Source organism: Pangasianodon hypophthalmus, chromosome 11 (assembly GCF_027358585.1).
Source record: "Pangasianodon hypophthalmus isolate fPanHyp1 chromosome 11, fPanHyp1.pri, whole genome shotgun sequence".
NCBI classification, from domain to species: Eukaryota; Metazoa; Chordata; class Actinopteri; order Siluriformes; family Pangasiidae; genus Pangasianodon; species Pangasianodon hypophthalmus.
In genome coordinates, this window is record NC_069720.1 from 16953814 (window position 1) to 16968975 (window position 15162).

The 15162-nt window shown below is 39.0% G+C and overlaps 1 protein-coding gene across 1 annotated transcript; it reads right to left on the bottom strand.

The window, feature by feature from the left end:
• Positions 1-1195: 1195 nt before the first annotated feature.
• On the bottom strand, positions 1196-13417 carry LOC113532093 (guanine nucleotide-binding protein subunit alpha-11). The gene is made up of 8 exons (XM_026923254.3): positions 13045-13417; positions 11750-11905; positions 10503-10687; positions 9356-9510; positions 6316-6444; positions 4929-5058; positions 3154-3307; positions 1196-2341 (listed from the first exon to the last, which is right to left on the bottom strand). The coding sequence occupies exons 2-8, from the start codon at positions 11898-11900 to the stop codon at positions 2139-2141; spliced, it is 1107 nt and encodes a 368-aa protein (XP_026779055.1). The 5' UTR covers positions 11901-11905; positions 13045-13417; the 3' UTR covers positions 1196-2138.
• Between the last annotated feature and the right edge of the window lie 1745 nt (positions 13418-15162).

A 15162-nucleotide genomic window follows, 5' to 3' on the forward strand; every position in this document is an offset into this window, starting at 1 on the left:
AGACCCTTTACCATGACACTTGAAATTTAACTCAGGTGCATCCCATTTCTCTGGATCATCTTTGAGATGTTTCTACACTTGTGGCAAATTCATTTGATTGGACATGATCTGGAAGGGCACACACCTGTCTATATAAGGTGTAACAGCTGAAAGTGTATATCAGAGCAAAGACCAAGCCACGAGGTCAAAGGAACTGCCTGCAGAGCTCAGAGATAGGATTGTGTTGAAGGAGATCTGGGGAAGGCTACAAAAAAATTTCTGCTGCATTGAAGGTTCCCAAGACTCTGCAACACTCCACCGATATGGGCTTTATGGCAGAGTGGCCAGAAGAAAGCCTTGAACGCTTGAAATTTGGTCACCGCTCTATCCAAGGCCCTTCTCCCCGATTGCTCAGTTCGGCTGGGCAGCCAGCTCTAGGACGAGTCCTGGTTGTTCCAAACTTCTTCCATTTAAGAATTATGGAGGCCATCGTGCTCTTGGGAACCTTCAATGCATCAATCTGTGCCTCGACACAATCCTGTCTCTGAGCTCTGCAGGCCGTTCCTTTGACCTCATCAAAACTGGACAGTTGAAGATTAGAAAAAAAAATCACCTGGTCTTTTTCCAGTCTTCAACTCTAAACTTTTGATGAGCCTGTGTTCTTGCTCTTGGCTGACAGGAGTGGAACCTGATGTGGTCTTCTGCTGTTGTAGCCCATCCACCTCAGGGCTCAATGTTTTGTGCAGGCTGAGATGCTTTTCTGCTCACCATGGTTGTAAAGTGTTCTTATTTGAGTTACTGTAGACTTCCTGTCAGCTCAAACCAGTCTGGTCTTTCTCCTCTGAGCCTGCAGACCCTCTGCTCACAGGATGTTCCTTTTCCCACCATTCTGTGTCAACTCTAGAGATTGTTGTGTGTGAAAATCTAAGAACATCACAAGTTTCTGAAATACTCAAACCAGCCCATCTGGCACCAACAACCATGCCATGATTAAAGTCACAGAGATCACACTTTTTCCCCATTCTGATGTTTGATGTGAACATTAACTGAAGCTCTTGCCCTGGATCTGCATGGGTTTTATGTTTTGTGCTGCATGATTGGCTGATTAGATAACTGCATGAATGTGCAGGTGTACGAGGGTTCCTAACAAAGTGGAAGGTGAGTGATATTCATTGAGCAACCAAGAACTATTTCATTCCTTTATAATATAGAAAAACAGTTAAAAGTTTATTCCCAATGTAATGGACAAATCATTCGTAGGTTAAAAGGTGAGCACAGATAACACATCAGAACGTCCTTCATTTCTTTGAGATATTTTATCTTCAGTTGCTTAAAAATACAAATTCAGCTCACCCTACATGATACAAATGATTATAAGCACCTATATTTATAACATTTGCTAGACACAATACTAAGACCATATGATAAATATAAATTATACAGAGAGCAACTATACTCTCATTAAAAAGAGCATACTGAGAAAATAATTACAGAATGAAAACAATAGTATGAAAATGATAAAAAGAAGTGTCCCTGTAGATAAGGACATAAGACTTAGTCCCAGAGGAAGAAATTGAGCTCTTACAGCCTGCAGTCTCTTATATTTGACTGTAAAGATATTGAATAGTCAAACAGTGTGTTCTGTTATAACCGCAACACCAACAAATCATGTAACCCCAGAAATAAAGTTGATCAAATATGCAGCATCCTTTTGAGAGACGTCAATATACACTTTCTAGAAAAAATTTTAATTCATTCTAATGTTCTTATTGAGAGAAGTCAGATTTCTCTCGATCTACGTGGATCACTTTGTGTGTACAGTGAAACGTAGTCCCTCCAGCAGGCACTGCAGAAGTCGAATGCAAAATGCAGAGCGTTTTCATTTTCACCACAGAATTGTTGTGTTGCATACAAGCAGGAAGAGAAAAAAAAAAAAAATCTGTCCTCATTGTCACATGGCTGAGAAACCATAAAGATTTCTTCAGCCAAGCTTTGGCCCATTCCGTTATTGTAATGTCTGGAGATGTCTGTACCATGTCTACCACCCAAAACAATTAGACAAATGAACTGTCTGACAAACGACAAATGGCACTGGAAAAACATGAAGGAGGCAGGTGGGTTTATCCACAATCTTCAGAAGCAGTCATGACCTGGCCTGGTCACAGCACACCATATTCCTGCAGAGACTTGATAAGCACTGTGTCTTTCACATCGTTGAACACCATGCGGATGTTGTTGGTGTCGGTGGCACAGGTGAAGTGTGGGTAAATGGTCTTGTTTTCCTTCTTCTCAGGGTTCTGCGCCTGCTGCTTGTACATCTCACGAATGAACTCCATGGCTGAATCGGGGTCCCGTTTCTTGCCTGCAAGTGGAGTTCAATGAAAGAGGGTCAATGGCATGGAACAAACAGTGTTAATGGAAATGTGAATACAGTGTTCACTGTGCTCATGGGATAATGTAGCATAATCACTGGCTTAAGAGATTAAATGTAAGAAATATATAAGATTTCAAAAAATATAATATTAATATCATTTCAAAGACACTTTAGAATAACTATGATTGGCATTTTTGCCATGCATGGATCTGACAAATTTTTTAATGTCTGTTTACATTTTTCTGGCCCAGAAACAGGCTCCACCTCCAGCCAAAACAGAACTGCTCACCCCAGCGCCATTTCTATTAAAAGCTACCTCACATAGCACGTGTAGTTTCAACAGAGGGAGTGGGGTCGTTTGATGAAAAAGTTTTTACTGCCATTGCAATTCACATCACAGGCAGCAGAGGGATCTAAACATGACTGACTGCTCTTTTAATGCAAGGCTCTTTGGGTCAGTTAATGGCTGTTGTTCCGTCCTGAATTTAAAATGTACCCCACAAATCCCATCATGCACACAGCTGTCATAGGTGAGAGCTGGAAATTCTACCCAGTTACATCATAAAAACAGGCTGTCAGTCTTCCTGCCTGCTTGCTGATGCAAAACGCTGGGCATTTCATGGTTGCCAAGAGTAACAGACAGAAATGAGAAAGTGAAGGTTTGGAGATACAGAGATATAAAGTAACTCAGAACACTTTCACAAACACAAGTGAACACAATCTTTGCCAGGGCATTCCTTATCAGCTAAAAAGTATGAACTTTTTTCTCATCAGCTGTGTGTAATTTTAGCTCATCATACCTTGGAACCTTGGGAAGTAGTTCTGCAGGTCGGACGTCTTGATCTTCTCAGCCAAGATGTCCATTTTATTGAGAAAGAGGATGATAGAGGCATTGGCAAACCAGGGTGAGTGGATGGTAGTGTAGAAAAGCGTCAGACTCTCCTCCATACGGTTCTGCAATGCAGGACGAATAAAAATATTAACTCTATAATATCAGAAGAAGTTAAAAGAAGTGGGGAAAATAAAAATGTAAAAAAGGGGTAAAAATGGAGAGAGAGAACAAGACATACAGAGGCAGAAAGAGGTACCTCTTAGATCAACAGGCTAGATTTGTCATTCAGTATGGACACATCGATCCCATTCGTTCACTGATAATAATGACATCAGAGCTGGGTTTTGGCTGAGATTCAATATTTACTGTATCCGTGTGGGAAATATGGCAAAAATACATTTTCATAAAAACACTGCACAACTGACATCTTAGCAAGTGAAAATATCTTGAATATAGTCAAATACCTAGTATTTCCTATAATAAGATTACAGTAAACCAAATATAAGATTATTAAACCTATTTTGAGATTCCTATTTCTACTCATTTTAAGCTTTACATTTTCTTATTCTATTGGCAGATAATTTTGCTTCTTTCTAAAAATAAATGCTTAAAATAAGCAAAATTATCTGCCAATGAGCAAGACTATTTCAAGCTTGAAATTAGTGAAAAAAAAATAGAAATAGAAATAAGCTTCATTATCTTATATTTGGTTTATGGTAATCTTATAGTAGAAAATACTAGACAGATTTGACTATATTCAAGATATTTTCACTTGCTAAGATGCCATTTTTTCTCTCAGAAAATAGTCACCCTGGGCAGCTTTAATATGTATTTTTCAATTGGAATAGTAAATGAAGTATACATTGAAGGTACATAAGTATGCCTTAAGTACAACACTTATTATATATTATATATTTCCCATATTTGTCACATGTGGTGCATGTGTTTTTTTTTTGTTTTTATTTTCACATATGATTTTCTCACAGGATTCATTTATTTTTAATGTAGGGTACGTGGTTGCATTTTTTCAGATCTGATTTTCTCACATGAATAATTCTTTTTACATGACCACATATCGCTCACATGATGTCACGTGTTTACCCGTGGTCTTACAAACTCGACTTTGCAGTTCTGCTGACATTTAAGGGTATATACACTTACATACATGTTTCTTGGTAGTAAATGCACAAAAGGTTTCCCCTTGAGACTTTCACCCCAGTGACAAGCACTTTTTTTTGAAAGAGAGTGAAAATGCAAAACAGTAATGCCACATTTAGAAAACCTAGAAAAATATATATATTTTTGAATAACATCTATAAAAATGAATTCTTTACTGGTATTTCTTTACAGATACTCGTGATACTATCAGAAAAAGTGTATTGCCAACCTCAACTGGGCTTATGTTGAATTATTTTCATTTTAATAATCATAAAATTTGTTCAAAACATATTACTGAGAGGATGTCATTTTTGCTGTTATTTTCTTTCATGAAAGAATCTACTTAACATAGGAAGTAATGATCCTGATTTTAGATAAAGAAGAGACCTGTTAGGCACATACTTTCAGTGAAGGGGTCGGTTTTTGTTTTTTTTTGTTAGTTACAGTGGAAAGTACAAGCCACTGTATCAGATCGGTATCAGTATCAGTATCAGATCGGTACATTCCCTGTTTACCAGTAATGGAGAAAGAAAGAGATGAAATAGGAGAACAAAAAGGACTATGCCAAAAAAGTCCTCCACTCACATCTCTGTTGTTCTCCTCCAGGACCTGATCGTACTCGCTAAGCGAAGCCAAGAAGATGAGCGACGTCACATTCTCAAAGCAGTGGATCCATTTCCTCCTCTCTGATTTCTGCCCCCCGACGTCCACAATCCTATGTCAGAGTGTGTATGTGTGTAAGAGGTAAAAAGGGAAACAGACAGAAGCAGAAGCATTTTCTACTGTTGTCTTGCCACTTATAGTTTGGCCATATTAGATTACAGGTTGAACCTGATACAGCTGCCTTCATCCTACACAAACAGTTAATCAGACTGCTAATAATGCTAATGCTTTAGTGCAAAAAAGCTGACAATTTCCCATAAAGCTAAGTCTTTTTCCATGCTGGCAGACAGCAACACACAAATTTAGATCATAAATGCAGCTAATATCTTGCTAGTGAGCTAATGTCTCTTTCACTGCTAGCTAGCAGGGACCCGCCTTTTTGTAATTCTTAAAACTTCGTATGATCAGTTGCAGCTAAACAGCTATTACTACAGTCTGTTGCTTAGATGTGGATTGCTAGTGCATTTTTTTCAAACTGTAAATTTAGCTAGTTGCTAGTTAGTCAATGCTGCTTTCACTAAGGTAGTGAACAGCTGCCTTGCTCACATACAAACAGTTAAACAGACTGCTAATTATGTGCTTTAGTGCTAAAAATAAATAAAGAAAGAAAGAAAGAAAGAAAGAAAGCTGACAGGTCCTGATCCATCCAAACACTTTTTCACTGCTAGCAAACAGCAACAACTATTAGTACCATCTATTACTTAGAGGTTAATTGCTGGTGCAATCCATTTTCTTAACAAAATAAATATAGCTAGTATATTGCTAGCCAGCTAATGTCTCTTTCACTAAGCTAGTGAACCTGAAACAAGTTACTCAGTCTGCTAATTAAATGCTTTAGTGCCAAAGAAAAAAAAAAAAAAGCTGTCAGGTCACCATTAAACCAAACTCTTTTTTCCCTACTGGCACTCATTATGAGAAATAAATACAGCACAGACAAATACGATGAGCACCACATTAGGCATCAAATATTAACAATTAAAATGGTTGATGATCAGTCAAGACAGTTGCTTTTTCCTCCACAGGTTTTGGAATTGATCTGCAAAGTAATGGCTCTGTCTGATCATGTCATCCATTTAAACGGAGGAAATGGGCTAGACAGAGAACATTAGTGTCCTTGGACACAATGCCGTGTCCGAGAAATTCTAATGCTGTCGCAAATAATTAGAATAAATCAAGCGTGACAGGTAAACAGTCAGCAGAGCAGACACTCTGATTCTACTGAACATCATTAGCACCCACAGTACTGCAGGTCACACAAATAATTTTGCCCCTAGTGAAACTGGTGCTACTGTATGTTTATTACTATTACCTGAGTGTGATCTTCTCCACCACGAAGGAGTAGTCGTTGATGCCGGTGGTTGGAAAACGCACCCGCAGCACATCCTGAGAAGTGGGGATGTAGTCCTGGGCTGCGATGCGTTCCAAGTTCGTCATGAAGCTACAAATGGATGGTTATTATAATGCATGAGTGATTCTCAGTCCTTACCCTTGACTACCCCTGTCCTAGGTATTTTCATTTCTTTAAGTCTGAACTGTTGTTTTGGGAACTGTGAAAATCAGGGCCAGCTCCCATATTAGATGGGAGAGCTATGATCTGATATATCTAAATAGCTCTGCAATGAAACTATTAGGGTTTCCCCCAAATATCAAACATGGTAAACAGAAAAGCTGTAACTCTTTTGTTCAAACAATAAAAGACACTATATGTATGGTTCTCGTTTGTCCTTTAGTGTAATCTGTACTTTGATTGGACAAAATGTGTACTTAGTCTATCTACTTTTAGTTTCTCCTCTAAATGCATTTTAGGGAAAAATTATTATATAGTAAATAATTCACCCACAACTGTATGTCATGTTCACCTTCTCAATCATTGCTGATGACGTGTTATGGATGTGTCAGCAATATGGGCTGAAAAATATTAGGCTAAATTCACGTGAAAACTAGATGGTCTTTCACTCTGTATAATCGCCCAACATGACTATCACTGATAGGCCGCATGAATCTCCAGTCTGGGCTAGAAGGAAATCAGCCCCAGCTTCGCTTCTTGTAATTTTCTTACAATCATTGGTTGTGCTGTTGCGCTCAGTTCCACGAAAGTTAAAATAATCCACTTTAAGACAACAACAAAAATGAAACCTTTAATTGATGTAGTTTAATCTTTGAAAGATGGGGACACTTAGCCCTGCTAGCTCATTTATACCAGCTGCCCCTGGTGAAAACATTAAATGTGCAGGAAATGGGTACTCAACAATCAGGACTGAGAAACGCTCTTATGAAGAAATACTGTCATAATCACAAAGTCACATCTGACATTAACATTATGTCTCATATATATAAAACACAGTTAATTAGACAGACAACACACGGAAGCTGTTTTCTTTAAAGATGTGTATATTGTGTTATAATGGTATTGCCAGCTTAGCCTGTGTGCCTTAATTAAATGTTGCCCAGGATTTGTTTGTGTTTCTTATCACGAAAGTGTTCTGAGAACTGAGTGATAGAAAGACAGGATAGAGGGAGAGAGAGAATGAGGAAAGAGAAAAGGAGAGACAGAAAGTGAGAGAGGCAGGAAGCAAGTCAGTGACGGGTAACGACCAAGCACTAAAATCTAGTAGCAAAATGCCTCGCTCTGTCCATTACAGGAAATGAGATGATAATCAGTAATGTAGATTTTAATTAATTGATAAACAATTCTATTTGCAAGCTCACGTATTGGTTTAATGATAAATAATTGTATGTGTGTGGGTTTTTTTTTTTCAAAATTAAAACATGTACAAGGAAAATCTAATTAGGGGGAAATCCCAAAAACTCATGACTTCCTGTTAAGATTTTTTTCTATAAAAATTATTTTTAAGATACTGTTTTTACTAGCATCATTAGAGCTATAATAATCCTATCATTCACTGCATGTCATGTTCTATAAAGCTATGCCATCTAAAACGAAACCAAGACCCATTTAGTTACGGGTGTGAGGAATGTAAGTCAGGACCCAACGTCAGGGACGTCAGTGACTCACTGGGAGTTAAAAATTTATTTAAGACTATTGCTGTTCAACATAAGCCTAAAACTAAACGTTTGCACTGAACTGTAACCTATAGATGTCTGTATTCATTATGCTCATAAAGGGAATCATACCACAAAGGACATAGCAACAATGTCAAGTGATTATTTATCTTAAAAAAGATGTGTGATGCAACGAAAAGCTTCAAAAATTGTGCTACTTTTTTTAGACAGGTAGGAAATGATAGTGCTATAGTTAAAGATAGAGAAAGAATGTGCTTTAGTTTTGTAAAAGTAACTGACAAAAATTGATCAGTTGCACCTAAACAGCTATTACTTTGGACTTTATTGCTAGTACAATCCACTTTCTACACGTTGTAAATTCAGCTAATATGTTGCTAGTCAGCTAATGTGTCGTTCACTTTGTTAGCTAAGCTAGTTAGCTTGTCAATGAGCTTGTCATAAGCTGTGATAATATAGCTAGACAGTTAACAAAAAGTTTGTCTTTATGATATTTTTTTCTGTAGCTTACTTCTTAGTGATTCCTGAAAGGCCCGTTATGGACGAGGCAGCTATGATTTGTTGTCGTATTCTACCTAGCAAAACTAAAAGTAATGACATCATTTTACACTAAACGATTTTGCCATTACATAAACAAGTTTGCTGATCATAACATGTAACTGATAGGTCTAATATGTTGGCAACATTATTGTTGTTCATATGATCTACTTCTGAGGTGGCATATAGGTGACTAAAATACCTATGTGACTAAAATAAAAACCCTGGTTACTCTAATTGAATACAAACCTGACTGTAAAAGTGCAATATAAATCCTGAAACTGAACTTCACACTTAAGGGTGTGCAACTGAACATTTGAAATTCACAATGAAGTACACATCAATCAATTTAAAATGCATGCATATTTCTAATGGCATCTCCATAGTGCACTGAAGATGACAGACTGTGATACTCAGCCGAGTAATCCCTTGTGTGCTCCTTCATTTCATGACCAGCTATGTGGCACCATCTGGTGGAAATATTTGGCTCTGTATATTTTGCATCTCAGAGTAATCAAAAGAAACGTGTTGAATGAAATGACATTTTACATTCCTTTAATGTTTCTGGTGCTTCCAGATGAAACTGTCTGAGATCACAGACACTGAGTGATTATTACTTTCCTCTATTAAATAATAATCATTCAAGTACTTGGGTAAGGAATTGCATTACTCAATCTGTCTGCAGCTCAAATCAGCCTACATGAGCACTGACCTGTATTTCTAGTGCTACTGCATAAGAATGACACTGTTGTGTTTGACTGTTATCCTACAATGAAATGAACAGAACTTACTATTCAGTGGAGTCCAGTAGTTGGTACTCTCGCCGGCGACTGTAGCAGATTTTAAGTCCGGTGTCTGCCCACAGGCACTGAATAGCATCCACATAAACTCGCTCCAGGTGGTTCACCTGATGGATATCTACGGCTTGAATCCGTTGAGCATATGCCTATAGATATTGAGAAAGGAAAGTTTACAAGTTAAGAAGGTGCATAATTAGAGTATATATATTCCCTCCATACTTTATCTATATCTGTAATCTGTAATTTTTTCATTCATCGACAGTAACTGCTTTATCTTGGTCAGGGTCACTGTGGATCCGGAGTCTATCCTGGGAACACAAAGTGTGAGGTGGAACCCCACTGGCAGATACACAAGCCTGATGTATTTAAAAAAGCCCTAAACTTTCCAAAGAATTTTTTTTCACTGAATCCTTTTGAGCAATCTAATCTGTGTGAGCAGCTTATCACTGCAGTAGTTTTACTGTATTCCTTTAAGAAAAAGGGAGCTGGAGTCTCCTGAGTGGCGCAACAAAAAGCGTTTGCTCTTTAGCCATGCTCTCTGGGTGGGAGAGGATGGAATACTTTCTCTCTTCTGTCAGTTATAGAGACACTAGCCAACTGTGAGTGTCTGTGAGCTCATGTATGCAGAGGAAGGTAGATAGTACTTTCCTCTGAGTGTGTTACGCTGCCCTGTGCGTGAGCGTGAGCGTGAGCAACAGTTTGAAAAGAAGTAACTGGCTAGCTTCAAGTGTCTCAGAGGAAGAAAGCTGGCTAGTGGTTGGTAATTGTCAAGTGGCAAATTGCAGGGGGAGGGGGGGGGGGGGCTGAATAATTGAAAATCTCATTGAAAAAACTTGAGTTATTATTGAACACAAGACAGGCAAGTGTCACAGTTTGCAAATGCAGGCCATGCAAATTTAGCTTACAAGGAGGAGGTGGGCATATGTGAATGAAGGTGTTTCTATTATTATTGTTATTATTATTATTATTAACGCATATTTACTTGTACTCCATGTTTCATTATTGTGTTATAAAGTCTTAACAACTTTCACGGTTACGTAGCAAGTAAGGCCAAACTGACAGCTAAATCTTATTCAAATTATTCTAATCTACAATGGGGAAAACTTCAGGCTTAGTTTGAAAGACCCGATCTTCTAACCTCGTTCTGTTGGTTGGTGTAGGGAATCCTGAGGGCTGACATGGCCGCTGTCATTGCCTTAATTGCTGTGAAGATGTTCTGGAAAACCAGTTTTGCGAAGGCGCGTCTGTCTTCCTCAGAGAATCCCTTCCCATGGATAATCCTCATCTGCTTGATAAAAGTAGTTTTCCCACTCTCTCCCGTGCCTACCAACGAACAACAGTAAAATGAGCAAGAAAACATTTAGATATCAAGAAGCCGTGTATATAGAAACAAGGAATCAGGAGTTAAAGTGGTCCATGAATTAAAAAAAAAAGAAAAAAAGAGTGCTGTTTATTTCCATCAGCTGACTGCAGGCACACACATTGGAATGTTAACTATCCTGTTAAGAATGAGGCAGCTGAACAGTCAAGGTGTTTTAATCACAAGCAGACAAACTGAAAAAGCCTGTCGCAGGGCGTGTTGCATAGGGGCAGTATTACACCAGGAATTCAAGGTGTTGAAAAATCAAAAGCCCCCCCCTTATTCCCTAGACAGATATGCACATGTTTATATTTCACAACATTTTATGTTATTAATCTACTGCTTATGTAATAACCCTTACTGATGCACACAAACACATGGCTCACGTATGTTTTTGAGGAATCACAGCTGCCAAGGCTGTCCTCATTTTAATCACTGTTTTTCAATGAGCAAATATTTGCTAATGACACGAGTGAGCAACTTCTATCATATCAAATAAGCCACAGCGTCATGGCATAATGACGGCACCATCCGACTACTTACAAAAACAGACGATTGGCTTCCTTTTTTCATCTACTTGTTCATGCTATGCACTGATCTTATCAGTTTATGAGAACTGGATGTTTATCATGTATAGGACACTCTCTCTGTTGCCTCTCTCTTACAAATCCTGTGATAACCACACTTCCATTTTCTTGTGAAATTACATTCGAATGATTGCTACCAAACTCAAATTATTACTAGTCTGAATGCTAATAGCAGAATAATAATAATGATGTCATTTCCCTAGTGAGTGACTCAGTCACCTCCAGTGCTATTTAAATGAAGAAAACTGCTATGTGAATGAGATATTCTGCTTCAAAATATATTCATGGCCTCGTGGCTCACAATTTCAGACATGAGCTACGTGTTCTGAGTGACACATTTAGTGTCAAATGACCTAACCTTCATGCCAGTTCCTCAGTTCCAGCTGTCATCTGTCAGCTACATGTAAAATTAATAATTAGCAGTGGATTTCTCCTTACCCAGTAGGAGCACTTTTATTTCTCTGCGTTCTCTCTTCTTCTGTTCAGCGAGAATTCTCCGGATTTCCTTGTCTATAGCGATTGATTTCCGTTCCTCCTCGCTCAGACAGCAAGTGCAGGTTTGGTAGCACCATCTCCAGCAGCCCCCCATCTTCCCTAAAACACACAGGTCAGTTGTGATGTAAAATTTGCAGCCACAGTTCAGTGCACGTCTCCGGTGCTGAGCTACGGCTGGAAATCTACAATGTCAGATGAACTCCTTAAACTCGCAGCAGCAGACACTGGGTCCAGACTTACATTCCTCACGCCTATAACTACATACACTTTCAATGTAGTTATTGAATAATTCATAATAGCTACTGAACGGCAACATTTAGATGGATTCACTGAAAAAAAAAATCAACTCATGAGTTTAAAGATTTACCCCTTTCAGAGTTTAATTGTGTCCAGATTCACTTCTTAATATTTTATTAAGTAATCATGTAAAGTGTAAAATGATCTGATTTCGTTAAGAAGGCCTAATTACAGATGTTTGGCTCTTCTTATCTATGCTTTATTGTGACCGGCATTTCCAAAAGCTGATCATATTAAAGCACCAAGGTCTATCACTTTTTTTTTTCCGCCACTGTTCAAATATTTTCAGTTTCTCTTCATGATGGAAATGTTGCAGGTGAGGTAATATCATCACATTTAGTTGACTAATCATAGCCGAATGGTTGCGTTATTCTCATCTATGCAAAAATTTGTTTGTTTTTGTTTTAAATTAAATGACATTTTTTTGGGAATTTTGCAAAAAGCTGCTCCAGAGCCTGCTTGATCTCTGAAAGCAGCCAGGTTCAGGGGTGTAAGAGGGTGTCTGATGAACACCTTGAGTGTTTAAGAGTAGTAAACCCTCTCAGTGTTTATTTGTTTCCACTTGGACATCCATTAACACTAGAGGTGTTTATTCAACACTAGAGGATTTTGCTCGAGGCAACACTAGAGGAAAAAAGATATGGTATGGATGGACAGTGGACAGTGATTTTCCAGATTTCGACTTGTCCATTTCCATGAAGGATTTTGACTGTTGTTGGTAGGTAAGTGTGTAAACGCGCAGTGATCCTGTTGGGGGCCATTTTGATGTGTGAAAGAGGAGCCTCTGAAACGGTTATCGATGGTGGACTTTCCCCAACAAGGAAGGAAACAAGTATTCTACAAGCACTAGGCTACAAACTGTGATGAGTTTTAGCTGCTGTAATAGTGAATAAAAGACGTATTGACGTGGTAAGACAGACCAGTGTAAGAAAATCACTCACCTTCATTCGCTGTCACACCTGTTCCGGGAGCTTTACACGGTCTGTGAGTCTCGGTGGGAAACACGATCCATCTTTTGCTCAGGTGAACTGGAGTTGTATCAGAAACTTTTTGTCTTCATCGAAAAGTCCAAAAGCGCCGATATTAGCCGAGCTCGTTCGCATTATTTTCGCTCAGCCGAGCAGCATGACTCGCGGAAGTGCAGCTTTGGTGAGGAATATGACAGGTATGTGAGCGGCTGCTCCCGATGCGTATCAGAGGAATGCGACTCGAGGGAGTGAGTGAAGGGAGTGAGGGAGTGAGCGAGTGAGCTTCACTCAGTGCTAGCCCCGGCTTATACCCTCACACCACACGCCTCGCACTGAGAACACGGCTGTGGACGGGTACTCGCAGCTTTACTCAGGCCACCGCCTTACTCAGATAAGGCAGTGCTAATTGTATTGTGGACTAAAGGTGGTCCACCTGCAGGCAGACAGCTTTTAAATTGTTTCCCACAGCATTAGGAATGCAAACCCAAACGTGCCCAAATGCAGCCATCCACATCTAATGCTTTTGGGATGAAAGGGACTGAAAGGTTGCCTGAAAAATTCATACTAATTTAAAAGGAGGGGTGCCAAAACTTTCCCCCTCACTTGTTTTGTTGGTGTGGTACCATCAAGGGAACATCTTTTTCCCCCCATCAATAGCCTATGTATCTTTTACTCGAAAGCAGGAAAACAGTGTATATTTAAATAAAAGTTATGGCACTTGATTCAGTCTTTATCATCAATGTACCTTTAAAGCTTTAAACCTTCCTTAAACCTGCCTGCACCTTTCCAGGTAAAAGATAAAAGAAAAGGTACAAAACAGGTATCCTTAATAATACCACTCCAGTGGAAAAGTAGAGTTTGATAACTTTATTTTCGAGAGTGCAGAATGATTTTGTTCGATTTCATAGATAAGGTATGAATTATGTTGTCCCATCACTACCCCTAACCATGACAATGACAATGACAATTTATTTATATAGCACAATTAATTACAACTTCCGTTGACCAATGTGCTTTCCAGCAAGTCATCAAAAACAGAAAAACACACAACAAACAAACAGAAAAGTTATAAAATCATACAAATATCCCATCAGCCATACGCTTCAGAAAATAAAAATGTATTTGGCCTGGACTTAAAAATATTAAGAGAAGAAGCTTGTCTAATAGATAGTGGCAAGGCGTTCCAGAGCCTGGGGCAGCAATACAGAAAGCACAATCTCCCCTACACTTATGCCTCGACTTAGGGGTAGACAGTAGATCCTGGTTGGAAGACCGAAGGGATCTAGTGGGTTGATACTCAGTGAATAACTCACAGAGATAAGTAGGGGCCAAACCATTTAGAGATTTGTAAACGAGGAGCAAAATTTTTAAATCTACTCTAAAACGAACAGGCAGCCAGTGTAGTGAGCGTAAAATAGAAGTAATACGCTCCTAATAACCATGGACCATATCATGTATAAGATATAGTCTCATCAGTGTTATTGTGTCCTAGCAGAAGAAGTCATGACCATCATTGCACAGGCCAGAAGAAAGTAATAAGACTGGCAATGGATTGCCTCAGGATTGATATATTCATTCATCTTCAAATAACCACTTGGTCTAGATCATGGCAGATCCGCAGCCTGTCCCGGAAATACTAGACGTGAGGTGGGAGTAGACTCTAGATGGGATGCCAGTCCATTGTAGAGCACCATGCATAAACACATTCACTCCTAGGGACAATTTAGAGCCACTAGGCCACCTACTGTCATGTTTTGGGAGGTGGGAGGAAACCAGAGAATCCAGCGGAAACCCCGGTGAACATGGAGAGAAGATGTGCAACTCCACACAGACAGTAACTCAAGCTCTGGATCAAACTGTGAACCCTGGAGCTGTGAGGCAGCTGCACCACTGTGCTGCCCTGGATTGATACAAAATGTACAAAATGGGCCACATATAAGCAGATACATTTAAGGATTTTATGGCATTTGGGATCTGTGCCAAAAATAGCCCAAATGCATCCAGCCATATCAAATGATGACTGCATTTGTGGCATTTCTGAGTCCATATTTCATAAAGTGCTAACCTCAACCCTAACCTTAACATTAACCT